This window comes from Pangasianodon hypophthalmus, chromosome 4, assembly GCF_027358585.1.
Source record: "Pangasianodon hypophthalmus isolate fPanHyp1 chromosome 4, fPanHyp1.pri, whole genome shotgun sequence".
NCBI classification, from domain to species: domain Eukaryota; kingdom Metazoa; phylum Chordata; class Actinopteri; order Siluriformes; family Pangasiidae; genus Pangasianodon; species Pangasianodon hypophthalmus.
The window spans coordinates 3,112,323-3,130,365 of record NC_069713.1 but is presented as its reverse complement, the minus strand read 5'-3'; the positions used below and the strand labels follow the sequence as shown (position 1 = coordinate 3,130,365).

Below are 18,043 nucleotides of genomic sequence, written 5' to 3'. Positions count from 1 at the left end.
TGAGCATAAGAACTGGACCATGGAGCAGTGGAAGAAGGTGGCCTGATCTGATGAATTTCTTTTACATCATGTGGACGACCGGGTGCCGGTGGGTCGCTTACCTGGGGAAGAGATGGCACCAGGATGCACTATGGGAAGAAGGTAAGCCGGCAGAGGCAGTGTGATGCTCTGGGCAATGTTCTGCTGGGAAACCTTGGGTCCTGGTATTCATGTAGATGTTACTTTGACACGTACCACCTACCTAAACATTGCTGCAGACCAAGTACACCCCTTCATGGCAACGGTATTCCCTAATGGCAGTGGCCTCTTTCAGCAGGATAATGTGCCCTGCCACACTGCACGAATTGTTCAGGAATGGTTTGAGGAACATGACAAAGGGTTCAAGGTGTTGATTTGGCCTCCAGATTCCCCAGATCTCAATCCGATTGAGCATCTGTGGGATGTGCTGTACAAACAAGTCCGATCCATGGAGGCCCCACCGCACAACATACTGGACTTAAAGGATCTGCTGCTAACGTCTTGTTACCAAATACCACAGCACACCTTCACACCATCAGTTGAGTCCATGACTTGATGGGTCAGAGCTGTTTTGGCAGCACAAGGGGACTTACACAATATTAGGCAGGTGGTTTATTGTTATGGCTGATCGGTGTATACTCTATTAATAGATTATTCCACTGATTTAAAATAAGTAAGCAGTTTGACTTCCAGTTTTGAAGAACTGCTTTTTTGGTGATGGTTAAAGAAATCAGCAAACTATACTTGTGTTTGGCTGGTATGTTGACCAGTGTGAGGTCTCCAAGCAGGGATGGAGATGGGGGATTTCACAGCTCATGATAGCTGAAAGTTTTTGTACGACTGACAACCAAAATTTTTTGGACTGGTGGACACACCCAAATTGCGTGTAAATAATTATCTGAGACGACCATGGTACATTGTGAGCAGATGTCAGTATCGACTAATCCCATTTTGTATTTTTTTTCTATTGTGTAATATGTATTCTATGAATGATTTTGTACTGGATGAGCTGTAAGTTAGTATTTGTTGTCACTGTGAATGTATTTTTACAGATATCTGTCCAGAAATCAAATGTGGGAGAGTTGGAAAGGTCACGATTCCATTTAATTTTACGGACGTATATGGTGCTATCTATATTGACTAGTAATTTGTCTAATTTGGAAATTATTTTTTTCTGGTCTTTAAATTGGATTATGTCTTCTAATATCTTGGAGGGATTAAGTGTATTATCTGTTATGTCGATTTTACTTCTAATAATTGATTTAATTTGTATATATTGAAAAAACTGCTGGCTCACAAATTTGTATTTCCGGCCTAAATCTTTGAATGACAGGAAATGATTATTGTGGAAGAGATAATGAAGATGTGTAATTCCATTCTGTTCCCATGTGCAATAGTAAATAGGAGACTTGTAAAGGTGGCAGTCTATATTGTGCCAAGTGGGGGTATATTTACATGGTTTTAGAGTAGAACTGATGATTCTCAAAACTTCTCAAAGCCATGTATCCTTTCATACTTCTCTTGTACTGCATTCGTTAAGTACGACACAGTCTATGCTACTTGATATTTAGTTAGTTATTTGTCTCATATCTCAAATTTTGTGTGTGACGTAAGCATAATCATCAGCAGCTACTGAAGATGTGGGTGAATATTTAAATTAAAATTAATTCCAACATGTATTTTTTAATGTGGCTTTATTTAATATAAAAAAGCAATAATGAGTGATAAAATGTACTTTAACAAAAGAGAAAAGCAATAATTTTGTCTTACATAATGGCAAACGTATTTTAGCAAAAGGTGATATATAATGAAAAGCTTTATCCCATTAAACTTTATTTAGATAAAAATGGAATATGTAAAGAAATTTTCTGATTAATGGATAAGGGATTTAACAGCTCGGCTGAGTTTAGTTTGAGTTTTCATACAGGCGCTGGTCAACTACATCAATGGCCCGCTGCACCCACTTAAAGCCAGGGTCCACGCACACGCGGCTGGAATTCTGGGTAGTAAAACTGGAAAGAAAAGAAGATTTAAACCAGTGTTGAACCACAACAATCACCAAAATGACTGACATTCATAAATTCTTTTTAAAAATTAATGAGTAAAAATAACCAATCTTATCATTAAAAAATGTAATAAAAAATGCTTACATGATTCCAGTTTTCGGACAGTCATTGCTCGTATTTTCATACGTTTTAATGGCTCTTACGGGTATTGGTTTCTTATAGAATTTGAAACAACAGTCCTCTGGTCCTTTTGCACCTGCGTAAAAAATTTTTAAAACATTTTTAATTAATTTAATTATTATGTAAAAATACTCTATTGCCTAATAAATGTCTATTTAAAAAAAAAATAAAAATAAATAAAAGACAGCTATTTTTTTTAATGTGCTACTTGTGCTCAAATTTGGAGAAACTGATGTATTTCCGAACAGCTCCGTCACTGGCTGTCTTTAAACAAAGACAAAAGAAGACCTACCCGTTTTTCGTTCACGCTGTGCTAACTTCCCTCTAACAGGCTTCTAGGTTGATGATATTTTCATTTAACTATTTGACCTATTTAACTAACATGAAGGAATTAAAACTATCTATCCATTTGGTAGAGAATAGAATGTACTTGCATAAGTCGCTTTTGGATAAGGGCGTCTGCTTTTTTGCTGTGAATGTAAATTTATAAATGACCTTGAACTAAAGAGTGTAATGAACAGATAGAACAGAAGAACAAACTTTGACAGTTTTTAAGAAATTCAGCAACCAGCGCATTACTATCGAGTGAAAAATGATCAGATCTGTGAGTCGATGTCACTAGACACCAGCTATAAGGTGAGTGATATATCATTTTTATGATATTATGTTCAAGTCACTTCCAAAAATTTTAAAAACAATCATGTACTAGAGTTTAATAAATACTTCAAACTTATATTTGAGTGAATAAACTATTGTAAAACAGCAATTTGCAGATATAGATGTTAATAAAAAGCTGAAAAATCTTACTGTTGGCCATTGTCAAGTACTGAAGGCAGGCTAGAACCAGAAGAACCGGCAGAAGAGAACGACAGAGCATGGCTGCTGATGGTGATGAGGATGATGATGAAGATATTGATCTATAATCTATTGTAATAATGCAGATATCACTTCACCCTTGCTTTTATATAATCTGAGAGCAGGAGGGGGAGTGTGGTTTGGGTGAAGGGGAGGTTTGTAGGCGACAAAATGTTCCACCTTGACTAAGAGAAAAAAAAAGCACCAACTGTGGTTTTCACCAAAGTGAGAAAGTACAGAGTGGCGTTTAACACTTTGAAGCCAAACTCACCTCACCTAACCATGTTAAACACAAACATAAACCAATAAAATATATAAAGATATATATAAATATATATAAAGATAAATACATATAACTATTTTGGAGCAATCCAAACTTCCAATCTGCTCTCAGTGTGAATATTAACTAAAATGCCAGATGCCACAAAACACTGAAACACAGTCACACACTACAGCAACAGAGACAATAAATTCATTAAAAAGTGCAATTTAATAACACAACAGCAGTTTATCAGTTTTTTTTTATTATACCACAAAGCAGTTGAATTCTGGATTCTGATTGGTCAGAAAGCATTTAATATTTTTCTCTAACAGCATCTCTGACAATAATACACCTTCTAATCACAAGTTTATATTAATGCACTCAGTCTAGTATGTTATAGTTTCTAACAATGTCTCAGTAGAATACCACATTTCCCATAAATATAGACACTATTCATGTGTTTTCACTCATGGTACAGAACGGTTGCACTATTTGAGCAAAACCATACACACAGATCTCATTACTAAGGCAAAGGTTGCATTGTGCGATCATTCAGAAAGCACTATCACTTATCGTAATATATTTATGTATTTGAGTCATCACAGCTTAAACTCAATTAACACACAGCTCTACAGGTGGAAACAAAAAATGTTTCTCACACCAATCATTACCTCTTTGGTCCATTCTTCAAAAGGAACACACATGTGGCTCTTTTTATACACCCGTCTTTATTGAAAAATAGACAAAAAAAATAAAAAATGGCAGAAGGCAACAAAGTGTGCGAAGAGGAGCGGTAGGAGAATGAAATTCAGTCCATGTCCAAGTCTAACCAAATCTGAGCGGCTTCACGGTTGCTTCTATAGTCCGTACCTTAAAGGCAGGAGAACCAGTAATTTACTGCAATCTGCTTTTTACAGGAAAGATAGATTGCAGTATTCACTTCAGTATTCATTTCAATATGGGATAGGTACACAACTGTATCACAGAAATGTTCTCATTTATTTATTATACTGTACCTGTTGTTGTTTATACTCTGTTTAATGTACTGTAGCTTAGTGTAAAGCATGGAGACACTGTGAGAAGACTATGTTTTTTAATGTGAAGTCAATGTATTAACTATATCACAATCTTATAGCCCTGTATGACTTGTGGTAATAGTTCATGCAAAATTATAACTATAGACGTGATAGTCAGAATACTCATTATTCAGTAGTTTTGTAGAATTGAGCAGAAGCAGCTCAAGCTCGAGGCAAACAATGACTCTTATTAGATGAACAACATCAGGGCCAACAGCATTATTCTCCTACCAGAAATGCAGAACAGAGTCATAGTGTGTTTCCCCTGCTGCCTTAGGAGCCAAGCACCTTGTGTGATGAGGTCATGTGGCCCCCAAGCCAGAGACAGACAATATGTTTTCTTTGACATCACATTCCCTAATTTGAAAATATTGATGTTATACTTTACTGTATTTTTCATTAATTTGAATGGGTTGTATTTACATGTGTATATTTGTTCTGTAATTGACTGTATGTTTTGTATACGGTAAATTCAAGGATATAAAACTTGATTTTCTTTCTTGCAGTATTTTGGTGTATTTGCATACTTCTTTATTTTATTTTGAGGGCTGTAGTATAATGTTGTTCAATCTATATTTACCCTGATTAGCAAGTCATGAATTATTCATTGCAATAACAAGTCTTTGAATTAGTGATCCTGCTACTCTGTAGTAGACATTGTGTGCTTGTGTATTTGTTTGCTTGTGGTGCCACCTGAGTGAAAATTTTAGTTTGTGATTTTTGGGTTTAATGTTTGCTTTTTGGATGGAAGTTTGGGGTATGTGCAAATGAGCGAAGCATTTTGGGATCATGTTTTAGGTATTGAGAAAATGGGGTAATGTTCAGTGAAGTGTGTTGAAGCAACTTAGAAAAACTGCAACATTTTAACATAGGTTAAAAAAGTAAATTTAAAAAATTATATATATATAAAAAAAAAAAAAGGAACCAAGAGATCTGCAGTTATAACTAGTTAAAATAAATGACATGCCATTTAACAAGGAGAAAAAGAGTGGAGGCTGAAGTGCAAAATTTGCGTGCTGCAGCTTTTTGCAGTCCTGTTTGTGGTCAAGAGAAATGAGTAGGGGGGTGGAGGAGTGGTTTGATGAGAACGAGCTAACACTCAGCGCCTTATTGTGCAAAAAAGTTTCACAAACACTGAGAGGAAACATTGCAGATCTGCAGCATAGTTAGCTGACTCTGTCTTAAAAAATCCCCCCAACCCATCTACAATTTATATTACAGTAAAGACAAACTTTAGAGGTGAAGAAAGGGGAAGTCACAGGCTGAATGATGGCAGGCCTGTTGCCTTCTCTCTGAGCAAATTTACAACAGGAAGATTAAACAGCTTCACAACATCTATACCCAGTTTTGTAGTTCAAAGGCAAAGTCAGCGGAACAAAGACAAATTCGATTCTTGAATCAGAACCTAAATATTCAGCAATCGTACAGTATGTAGGAACATGAATACTGCAAAAAAACATTAATAACTAAGGAATAAAACACTGTGTGTTGCTGTCATAGTAAAATTCTGAATGACATGGTGGCATGACGAACTGTAGTTACTGGAGATTTTCTATATCAGCACGTCTCAGAGTGTTTTATTCCTAAAACTTCACAGCAATTTCTATACTGACATAGCAAATATTATACATTTTTATGAATTAAAGAATGACAAGTCATATGTTTTAGCCGTTTATACATTTAATATTCACAAAACATATAAATTTGGTTTCTATTATTACTTACATTATAAATGTCATTTCCTCACCAGCCTCACTTTTTTCTCTCTCTTTTTTCTCTTGCTTGAGGTTAATAAAACAAACAAGCAAACAAACAAACAAAAAAAAAACAACAACACAGAAACAGCAAAAACTCCTCTGTCCTAAAGACTTGTGTTGGAAAACTTAAAGTTACAGCTTTTCATGTAACTCTGATTGTTACAAAGCACTGACATGGAGACTCCTTCCATAAATGTTACATCCATCCATTTTCTGTATCGCTTATCCTACACAGGGTCGCGGGAAGCCTGGAGTCTATCCCAGGGAACTCGGGGCACAAGGCGGGGGACCCCCTGGACAGGGTGCAAACCCATCACAGGGCATAATTCCACACACACTACGGAAAATTTGGAAATGCCAATCAGCCTACGACGCTTGTCTTTCGACTGGGGGAGGAATCCAGAGTACCTGGAGGAAACCCCCGAAGCATGGGGAGTACATGCAAACTCCACACACACAGGGCGGAGACAAGAGTCAAGCCCCCAACCCCAGCGGTTTTAAGGCAACAGTGCTAACCACTAATCCACCGTGCAATCTGTAGGTGTTACACAGATATTTAAAATGAAAAGTTCACCATATCAACGATTACACACATTCTTTTTTTTTAAATTATTTATGTGGAGTGTCTGCCACATAAATCCCCGTGAATGAGCTGTTACTATAAAAATGATAACGTATTAGAATGAGTGCATTAATATAAACCTGTGATTTGCAGCTGCACTATTGCAAGAGCTGTTGCTATAGAAGCTCTGACAGTAGTGCATCTGTTGCTCTTAGTCTCTGACCTAGTGAACTAGCATGAGGATGTGCTCTTGATAGAGACTACAAAGCACTTCTGTAAGTCGCTCGGGATAAGGGCGTCTTCCAAATGGCATAAATGTAAATGTAAACATAGAAAATGAATCAACACTATCCAGTGTTTTATTCTGGCTCTTTGGGGTTTGATGACTAAAGGATGAGTCCAGACAAAAATGTCATATAATGAAATGTTTGTTTATTAGTATTTAAAATCTAGTTCTATCACAATCTTTGTTCATGGTTGTGTTTATAGATGAAATTGATAACACTCAGTCATAAGGACACATAGAAGTAAACACAACACTTAGCAGAGGGTGAAGCCACAGACAGCAGGTGTGAAAAAGTGAGAAACACATAGCGGTGCAGTGGTTAGTCAGTTCATTCAGAGTCAAAGGGCAACGTAATGACAGCACGGAAAAATAACTAAAGTGGCATAAAGAAAGAGAGCAGAAATAACTTCAGAGTAGGGGTGGAATAGACTTGTCAGGGTGGTGGAAAAAAACAGCAAGGCAGTAAAACAATAGACAGTGAAAAAAAAATTGAAAGTAATGTACTTTGTTGGTCTAAAAATATTTCATAATAGATGAAATTGATACTACAGTCAGCTGCAAACTAGGAACAAAAAAGTCCCAGAAAGAAAAAAAAGTCCCGGACGCTACTGAGGTCGAAATTGAACACAGCGGTTTAACTCCTGGGTCATTATCAGCCTGGAAAAACCTCCGAGATAGTGCTCTAGACGTCACATCCTCCATGCAAGAAAAGCCGCTCACTCAGCTGTAAGGACAACTCTGTTGACAGACATGACTTCCACACTGCGCATTCTCCGTTCCAGAATCAGCACAAGTGCATTTTAACGATTGTTTTGTCCTTAAACAGTGTAATATGTCATTTGTTAGCAGTGTAGCCTGAAAAAAGCACTGAAGCTTGAAATGTAATTTGTAGCCTGTGTATGGATGCTAATTGAAGTGTGGTTTAATGTGTTCATTTTTGCACTAATAAAACATCCTAAAAACGATTCAAAAGATGACTAACCGACCACTCTTTTGAATTACTGGTCAACTAGAAAACAACTAATATTCATGCAACAACATCTTTTCCATAAAGGCCTGACATCCATAAGCTGAAAGGTAAAGTTGCCATTTTGGTAACTTATCTGTTTGCATTTCCTCCCTCTGTCTTCCAATGAAGGACCCATTAGCCAAGAGCAATTAAGCACACAAACACCAGCTCACGTGTCCCAGTGAATTTGAAGAAGCAGCAATGAGTGATACTGGCTAACAGAAAGATAGGTATTTTTTATTATCTGTAACTGCCTGTTTAAATTAAAATCTGAACTGTTCCTAAGATCAGATGTGACACAAGAAGTGAGCCATACTTCATACAGTACTCTGAACTGTACTGAATACAGAGATGACTACTTCCTGACGTTGAGAGATGGCAATTTTAATTTGTGGTTTTCAAAGCCGTCGGTTGGTCTCTCAGCTTTTTGCTTGTCGTCACATTCTATTTAGGCCTATAGTATTTCACTTCATCGACAAATCGTGCAGTAGTATAATAGCCAGCCAGCAGTATAGCAGGTCTGATTCTGAAGCAGGGGCAGGGCCAGGGGTGGGGCCAGCGGGGCACAGGCCCCAGCTGAAATCTGATTGGCCCCTGAAGTGCCCCTGTCCTGTCACTAGCACTGATAGCTAAGCCTAATGTAGTAAGCTCCATGGTCATTATCCACCCGTGTTGCTTCAAGGCACTTCATTGGCTGAATCTAGAACGATGAGTAAATATCACTGTTCGTTTGAAATCCAACCATCATTTCAAATGCATCTTGTTACGGTTCCTGACCAATACTGACTGCAGCGCATATTGGAGTCTACCTTGACCTTGGAGTCTACAGCACCAGCCATGCAAGCTTCATGGTAAGTCGCCATTCAGCACCTGAGCTAATGTTTGAGTGAGCATTTACTTCCTGTCCCTGAACTTCTGTTTGTCCAATGTCAGGTAGCTAGCTAGCAAACATTAGTTAATGTTAGCGATAGCTAACGTCGCACATGTTTAACAACACTGCTTAGCTCACTAGTTTAACAATAAAGTGTTAAAAATAATTCAGAGAGTTGTCTTGTTATGGATTTTTTCAAGTCCATGAAGTACTTGAACTTAAGGGCCCGTAATGAACAATTTACAGAATCCATTCAATGATGTGAGTGTCCTTCTGGCTGAAGCCTGTAGAGCCAACAGCACACAAGGTATGACATGCGAAATGCATATAAAGCTAACTGAACAAAGAATTACGTATAAATGTAGGACATGTACTTGGCCCCTCTGTGTAAAGTGTGGCCCCTCTGTGGCCCCCGATTGAGAAAAATCCTAGATCCACCCCTGTTCCAAAGGTCACATTTTAGGCTAGTTCTCTGATCATTTTGTAGCTAGTTTGAACAGCATGTATTTAGTAATAAAATGCATTCTTATGCTTACACTTCTGATCAGAAGGTCATGAGTTTAAATCCCAGCACTGTCAAGCTGTCAATGCCGGGTCCTCGAGCAAGGCCCCTAACCTTCAACTGCTTAATTGTATAAATGAGATAAATGTACGTTGCTCTGGATGAGGGCATCTGCCACATACTGTAAATAATGTAAATCATGTCCTCTAACAGCCTGAGAGTTGGCAACTGAGCAAATAATCATTAGAATAGTACATTTTGATAAAGGGTGTAAACTTATGATGTTTGTTAAGATTACAGTTTACATTCCCTTTCAGTATTGTCTGCTTGACGGGTTATGTTGTGGTTGTTTTTTTAACCTCTTGATCCATGGGCCCCTTTTTAGGTCTTCCCTTTAAAGGTCCCTACCCCTTTAAAGGTCTTCTGTTTCAGTAGGAGCGCATACACAAACATACACAGACACACACATAACAACCCCCCACACACAAACTCAAGTACACTTTCATTCTAAATATATAGGTGTGAATTTCCTAGCAAGGGCGAGATGAGTGTCATGCACGAGCAGCAGGCAGGAAGTTTCAAAACTAAACACACACACACACACACACACACACACTTCTTGTTGTGTTAACCACATCAAGTGGGTGAGAAGCTCCCAGGCAAAAACCTCGAAGCCAATAACTTTTATCAACTTCATCATCAAACCATCCATTTATAAACCAAATTTTTAAAAACTGTAAAAAATTGAAAAAGAAAAATAAAAACTAAAATTAAATGTAAAAAAAAAATCATGGGCTTAGACTTAAAGCATGCAGAAGTGTTTTTGCTTCTTTACTCAAACACAAAACATTGATAATAATCTAAATAACAATTCAATATCATTAACAGCATCAAACCACATCACCCTGGATAGGAGCTTGGTGAAGATTATCTAACTTCCTGATCTCACAGAAAACCCACATTAACGCTGAGAGATAGGATTTGATGTAGTGTACTGAGAGGTCACAAAATAATCATCACTGTGGTTTGATAACTGTGGGAACCCAGTGGTTAAAAATCCTCTGATAGACTCTAGAGCTCAATTTCCTGGACTGCAAGAAAACCACTATTAAAGCTTTGAGCTTGGGTTGGATGTGCTTTACTTTATTCCTAAAATAATAATAATAAAAAATAATTCTAAAAATAAAGGTCAACATTCATTATAAAAAAATTATTATTTATTCATAACAAAAACAACAAACACTAAAAAAACACAATAACAACAATGACAACTGCACCAATACAACCACCACCAACACCACCAAAAACAATAATAACATAATATTAATAATAATATAATGTAAGATTAATAATATATCATTATTCATTATATTATTATTATTATTATTATTAGTAGTAGTAGTAGTAGTAGTAGTAGCAGTAGTAGTAGTATGCATGCATGCATAATATTAAAATGCAACTAATTAATAACTTAATAAATAATGAACTTAATAAAGTTTGAGATGTATTTTATCTCACACACACACACATCTCATTAAGGCTCTTTCTGGAAACTTGACTTTCCTTTCTAGCTTTTCTTCTTTCTTCTTCTTCTTCTTTTTTTTTATTAAATTTATCATATTGTTTTACCCGAAATTTTGCATATTACTTTCAGGTATCGTCAGTTGTTGTGGTTCTAACATGTTTTAACACGATGGCAATTTTCTGGGATTTGAAAATGTGAAACAGTACGCATCAGCATTCTGAACTTCCTGTACTTTCTGAGACTCTTGTTCAGAACACACAGACGTAGAATTCGGCCTGACGCACCACTATTTATGGCACTGAAAAATAGAAATCTAGTAGGTTCATATTTAGAGGTACAGTTCCTGCTGCCCTCTAGTCATTCAGTAAAGATATTTCATTTTTTTTGAAGGCATAATTCCTTTCAAATTAAGGTTAGACAGCAAATTGGCATCTATACCTCTTGCTTAGTGTTACTACCCATTCTAAGGCTGACCCATATTTCCGACAAGCATGCTTATGAAATTAAATGTTCCACAGGAAGAGACGTCACCTGTTGGTGCAGCAGCTCCTGAGTATAATCTACACACAATTTTACACCATGCATTCGATTGTATGTTTTACATAGGTAATTACTCGTTTTGTTTATATTCACGATCTGTAACATGAAATTTGCATTATTTTTACCAGGATGTTTTTTTTCTTCAAAATTCAGTGCACATCAAATATACACCAATCAGCCATAACATTAAAACCACCGACAGGTGAGGGGAATAAAACTGATTATCTCATTACACCAGCATGTGTCAAGGGGTGGGATATATTAGGCAGCAAGTGAACAGTCAGTTCTCAAAGCTGATGTGTTGGAAGCGGAAAAATTGGCAAGCGTAAGGATCTGAGCAACTTTGACAAGGACCAAATTGTGATGGCTAGAGGATTGGCTCAGAGCATCTCCAAAATGGCAGGTCTTGTGGGTGTTCCCGGTATGCAGTGGTTAGTACCTACCTTAAGCGGTCCAAGGATGGTCAACTGGTGAACCAGCGACAGGGTCATGGGTGCCCAAGGCTCACTGATGCGTGTGGGGAGCGAATCTAGCCCATCTGGTCCGATCCCACAGAAGAGCTACTGTAGCACAAATTGCTGAAAGAGTTAATGCAGGCTATGCTAGAAAGGTGTCAGAACACATAGTGCATCAAAGCTTGCTGTGTATGGGGCTGAGTAGCCGCAGACCAGTCAGAGTGCCCATGCTGACCACTGTCCACCACCGAAAGCACATGCAATGCGCATGTGAGCATCAGAACTGGACCATGGAGCAATGGAAGAAGGTGGCCTGGTCTGATGAATGACATTTTCTTTTACATCATGTGCATTGCTTACCTGAGGAAGAGATGGCACCAGGATGCACTATGGGAAGAAGGAAAGCCAGTGGAGGCAGTGTGATGATCTGGGCAATGTTCTGCTGGGAAACCTTGGGTCCTGCTATTCATGTGGTTGTTACTTTGACACGTGCCACCTACCTAAACATTGTTACAGACCAAGTACATCCCTTCATGGCAACGGTATTCCCTAATGGCAGTGGGCTCTTTCAGCAGGATAATGCTCCCTGCCACACTGCAAAAATTGTTCAGGAATGCTATGAGGAACATGACAAAGAGCTCGAGGTGTTGATTTCACCTCCAAATTCCCCAGATCTCAATCCGATCAAGCATTTGTGGGATGTGCTGTACAAACAAGTCTGATCCATGGAGGCCCCACCTCACAACTTACAGGACTTTTAAAGGATCTGCTGCTAACGTCTTGGAGCCAGATACCACAGCACACCTTCAGAGGTCAGTGGAGTCCATGCCTCGATGGGTCAGAACTGTTTTGGTGGCACAAGTGGGACCTACACAATATTAAGCAGGTGGTTTTAATGTTATGGCTGATCGGTGTACGATAATGGTCTCAGTGTGTCCTGGATGCATTACACTGAGTGGATTTATTAAAATCATATAATAACAACCAAGACTGAGCCACAGTGTTAAAAGTTAGACAGCAGATAAATCGAATGAATGTAACCAGTCATTTACCCTCATCCTGAACACTGGCATCCCAGAGGGTTGTGTGCTATGTCCACTGCTCTACTCCCTGTTCACCCATGACTGTGTGCCTCTGCATAACTCCAACATCATCAAGTATGCAGATGATACCACAGTGGTAGGTCACATCAGCAACAATGATGAGTCGGCCTACAGGGAGGAGATCCAAAGTCTAGCAGCATGGTGTTCCACCAATAACCTCACCCTCTATGCTGAGAAGTCCAAAGAGCTCATTGTTGGCTTCTGGAAATCTGAAAGCAGCAGAAACACTCTCCCATCTACATCAGTGGGACTAAAGTTGAGTATGTCTCCAGCTTCAAGATCCTAGGTGTCCACATCTCTGAGGATCTGTCCTGGCACCATAATACTTCAATTCTGGTTAGAATGGCACAACAGCATTTTTACTTCCTGAGGAGACTGAAGAAAGTTCATCTGTTTCTGTAGATCTGGACAAGTTTATATCACTGCACCACTGACAGAATCTGACCGACTGCATCACAGTGCGGTATGGCAGCTCCACGGTGTCTGAAGGAAAAGACCTGCAAAGGGTGGTGAAAACTACCCAACACATCATTGGTGCCCAACTCCAAGCCATTGACCATCTTCACCACAGGAGATGCTGTGTAGTGCATGCAACATCATCAGGAACTCCTCCCATTCCCGTCACAAACTGGTCAACCTTCTTACATCCAGGAAGAGATACAGGAACATTCACACCAGAACCAGCAGGCTCAGGGCCAGCTTCTTCCCCACAAACATTACTCAGCTGAACTCTACACTACCACTACACCACCACTACTCCGTTAGGCCACTGATGTTTTACTGCCTGTAATCATCCTGCAGCTCTATTCTATACTATATGTTCTGTAATATCGCTATATAATTGTAGATTCATAGTACATATCTTAATTTATTTTTATATATCTGTATAGTATCTGTATATACACTGATCAGCCATAACATTATGACTACTGACAGGTGAAGTGAATAATATTGATTATCTCGTTACAATAGCACCTGTCAAGGCTTGAGATATATTAGGCAGCAAGTGACCAGTCGGTTCTTGAAGCTGATGTGTTGGAAACAGGAAAAATGGGCAAGCATAAGGATTAGAGAGACTTCGACAACGGCCAAGTTGTGATGGCTAGATGACTGCGTCAGAGCATCTTTAAAACGTTAGGCCTTGTGGGGTGTTCCTGGTATGCAGTGGTTAGTACCTACCAAAAGTGGTCCAAGGAAGGACATCCGGTGAACTAGCGACAGGGTCATGGGCGCCAAGGCTTACTGATGCGCGTGGGGAGTGAAGGATAGTCCGTCTGGTCTGATCCCACAGAAGAGCTATTGTAGCACAAATTGCTGAAAAGTTAAAGCTAGCTCTGATAGAAAGGAGTCAGAACACACAGTGCATCGCAGCTTGCTGCGTATGGGGCTGTGTAGCCACAGACCTGTCAGATCGCCCATGTTGACCTCTGTCCACTGCCAAAAGTGCCTACAATGGAGAGATGAGCATCAGAACTGGACCAAGGAGCAATGGAAGAAGGTGGCCTGGTCCGATAAATCACATTTTCTTTTACATCATGTGGAAGGCCGGGTCTGTGTGCATCGTTTACCTGGGGAAGAGATGGCACCAGGATGCACTATGGGAAGAACACAAGCTGGCGGAGGCAGTGTGATGCTCTGGGCAATGTTCTGCTGGGAAACCTTGGGTCCTGGCATTCATATGGATGCTATCTTGACACATACCACCTACCTAAACATTGTTGCAGACCAGGTACACCCCTTCATGGCAACAGTATTCCCTAATGGCAGTGGCCTCTTTCAGCAGGATAATGCGCCCTGCCACACTGCACAAATTGTTCAGGAATGGTTCGAGGAACATGACAAAGAGTTCAAGTGTTGCCTCCAAATTCCCCAGATCTCAATCCAATCGAACATCTGTGGGGTGTGCTGGCCATCAAGTCTGATCCATGGAGGCCCCACCTCGCAACTTACAGGACTTAAAGGATCTGCTGTTAACGTCTTTGTGCCAGATACCACAGCACACCTTCAGGGATCTAGTGGCGTCCATGCCTCGAAGGGTCAGAGCTGTTTTGGCAGCAAAAGGGGGACCAACACAATATTAGACAGGTGGTCATAATGTTATGGCTGATCGGTGTGTGTATTGGATATTATCACTAGTTAATCTGGGTACTGTTGTATATACAATGTACATATCTCTTACATATATTTATACTCAATACTTGTATATATTATATTTTTTATACCTATTATTATAACATAGTGTAATTACCATTCATACTGTTATCTACTCAATAGCTACTGCACATATTCCCTGTCCATAGCCTTGTTATTTAGTTACTATATATATAAACTACACTTTGTTAATGTGCACAGTGCTACTAATCTACTAATCTAATCAGTGTAATCTATCTATCTGTCTCTCTCTCTCTCTCTCATATATATATACATATATATATATATATATATATATATATATATATATATATATATATATATATATATATGTATAGACCGATATCAGAATTGGAAATCTGTAGGGTCCAAGCACTCCTCGCAAATAGCACCCCCAGTGGCCAGTTATTGCCAAGATTCATAGAGTAATAAAGAGACCATACATGAACATACTTATTAAGTTTTGTGATGATAGCTGTCAAGCTGATTGGTTGCAGGAAGCCATGTTTTTGATGTAATTTAGTGATTAGCAAAAATCCAGCTACAGATGAACAGATGCTCAAGTGGAGTTTTGGTTCCTGAGAAACTCCTATTCGAACTTAACTCTAAACTCTATGATCATGAATAGTGCCTCCCAGTGGCCAAGATGAGTAAGATTGCATCAGATAGTAGTGGGTCCCTCCCTGAACCTACCATTCAAGTTTCATGAGGATAGCTCAGTATTAACCCTATCAAATACCTGCTGAAAACTGAATGGCCAATGATGTAATTAGTAATTAATTGGCCTTACGGCCTTACAGTTCTTGAGAAACAGTTATCTGACCTTAGCTCTGCCCCTTATGTATAACCATGCACCAGCCTTTGTAGACATCCTCAGAAACTTGAGGATGAGGTATTGGACATGTGTTTCAAGTCTATTTAACCAATCATGAATTACAGCTATTTGAGAACACAAACCTCCTTAGTATTGATTAATGTATGGCGGGCATATTGCTTACAAAGTTCAGGATGTTCTTGATAATTATTGAGATTCACACTCTGGTGAGAGGTTGACACCACAATTGTGAAGATAGGCCAAAAATCTAAATCAGCAAAAAAATTAATCATGGCAAAAAATCTGCAAAAAATCCATCCTAGATTAATTTGGTTTAAGCCAAGGAATCAGAGAAAAAAATTTTGTTTGTAAAATGTAAATGCTGGTGCTACAGTGCCACCATCAGGCCGATTGGGCCCATCTCGCTGGCCTGTGTTGGACATACAGTAGTACATGTTGACCAAGTTTCATGTCTGTAGGACTTTGGTCTGCATGATATGTTTCAGCAGAGAATCAGAAGAAGAAAAATCCTAACAAATCAATAGTGTTCCAGCACCTTCAGTGCTTTGACCCCTAATTAGGGTTTAAATTTTGACTTAAAGTACAAACACATGCATTACCTTTTGTATATCAGGAAAAAAGGAAATATCACTGAAGGTGATGGTATTTGAATATAGGGGCATGGCAACAAGAAAAAGCTGCAAGAGTTGTGGTTCCACCAACACATTTAATACAGCTAATTAATTAATTGATTGATTGATTGATTGATTGATTGATTGATTGATTCATTCATTTATTCATGTTCTGCAAGCACTTTATCCTGGTTAAGATGGTGGTGGATCCGGAGCCTATCCTGGTGTGAGGTGGGAATACACCCTAAGTTGGATGCCAGTTCATTGCAGGACAACATATACACACATGCACACACATTCACAGACTCATTCACACCATAACTAATCCACCTACCTACATGTTTTTGGACAGTGGTCTTAAACAAGAGAACGCGCAAGAAAACCCACACAAATATGGGGAGTGCGGTCAAAACTCACACTAAGCAGGAGCTAGCACAACCCGCTGTGCCAGCTCATTTACTATACAGGAAACATGCAAATTATAATTATGTGTACTCCAATGAACTAGAAACTAATTTACTATCCTTTGTAAACATGTGCTAATAGCTTATGTTTCATATGTTTCATTCATAGATATTAATGAAAGTTATTATAATGTCTTTGCTAGCTCTAATATGAATCTGGGCCTAGGACTGTATTAAATAAATAACAAGATAATATATTAGGGAAAAACTAAATAGCCTGACAATAACACAACTTAAATAGTCAACTTACATGCATGACAAAAAAAAAATAAAAATTACAGGTGTTGGTTCAGTGGCCTGGGCTTCTGTACGTCCAACTAAACAGTTGTTAAAAAGGTTGAAGCTTTGCATTTCAGAATTATTACAGCAGATAGTGATAGTGGAGCCTGTTGTAGAGGGAAGAACTACAGAAAATGTAGGCCTTTCTTTCAGGAAGTTAATTATTTAATTCCTTCTCTCATATTCTATTCATTTATCTAGAAATGTCAGTGGGTTGTCTTGCTGCCTTACAGCTCCAGGGTCCCTGGTTTGACCCTGAGCTCAGGTTACTGTGCCACTGTATGTCTAAAAACATGCAGGGCGGTGGATTAGCTATGCTAAATTGCCCCTATGAATGTGTATGTACACATCCAGGGTGTACTCTCCCACCTTGTGCCCAGGGTTCCCAGGATGGGCTCTGGCTTCTGCCATGACCCTGACCAGGATAAAGCGGTTACTGAAGATGAATGGATGTTAATATGTTTATTTCCTGCAGGGGTGTTCACAGGTCATTTTACACAAGTCAGATGTTCAAGTCTTTAGTTGATAACTTAAGACGGCAATGGATAGCTGTAGGCATTTTATTGCACACACCCTGCAGTGCACATAGTATGCAATAAAGCACTGCTCTTGTTTGATGCCCAAAAGTATACATGCTTAGAAAAAGGTCAAATTTGGAAATCTTAAAGTTTCTTTGGTTGTCTCTAGGAGAGCACT

General features: G+C 38.9%; 1 protein-coding gene across 1 annotated transcript; it reads right to left on the bottom strand.

Annotated features, from left to right (window-relative positions):
* Window positions 1–1,695: 1,695 nt before the first annotated feature.
* On the bottom strand, window positions 1,696–3,167 carry LOC113524007 (regakine-1). Its single transcript, XM_026910122.3, has 3 exons — window positions 3,012–3,167; window positions 2,169–2,280; window positions 1,696–2,030 (listed from the first exon to the last, which is right to left on the bottom strand). The coding sequence occupies exons 1-3, from the start codon at window positions 3,079–3,081 to the stop codon at window positions 1,925–1,927; spliced, it is 288 nt and encodes a 95-aa protein (XP_026765923.1). The 5' UTR covers window positions 3,082–3,167; the 3' UTR covers window positions 1,696–1,924.
* Window positions 3,168–18,043: the final 14,876 nt, after the last annotated feature.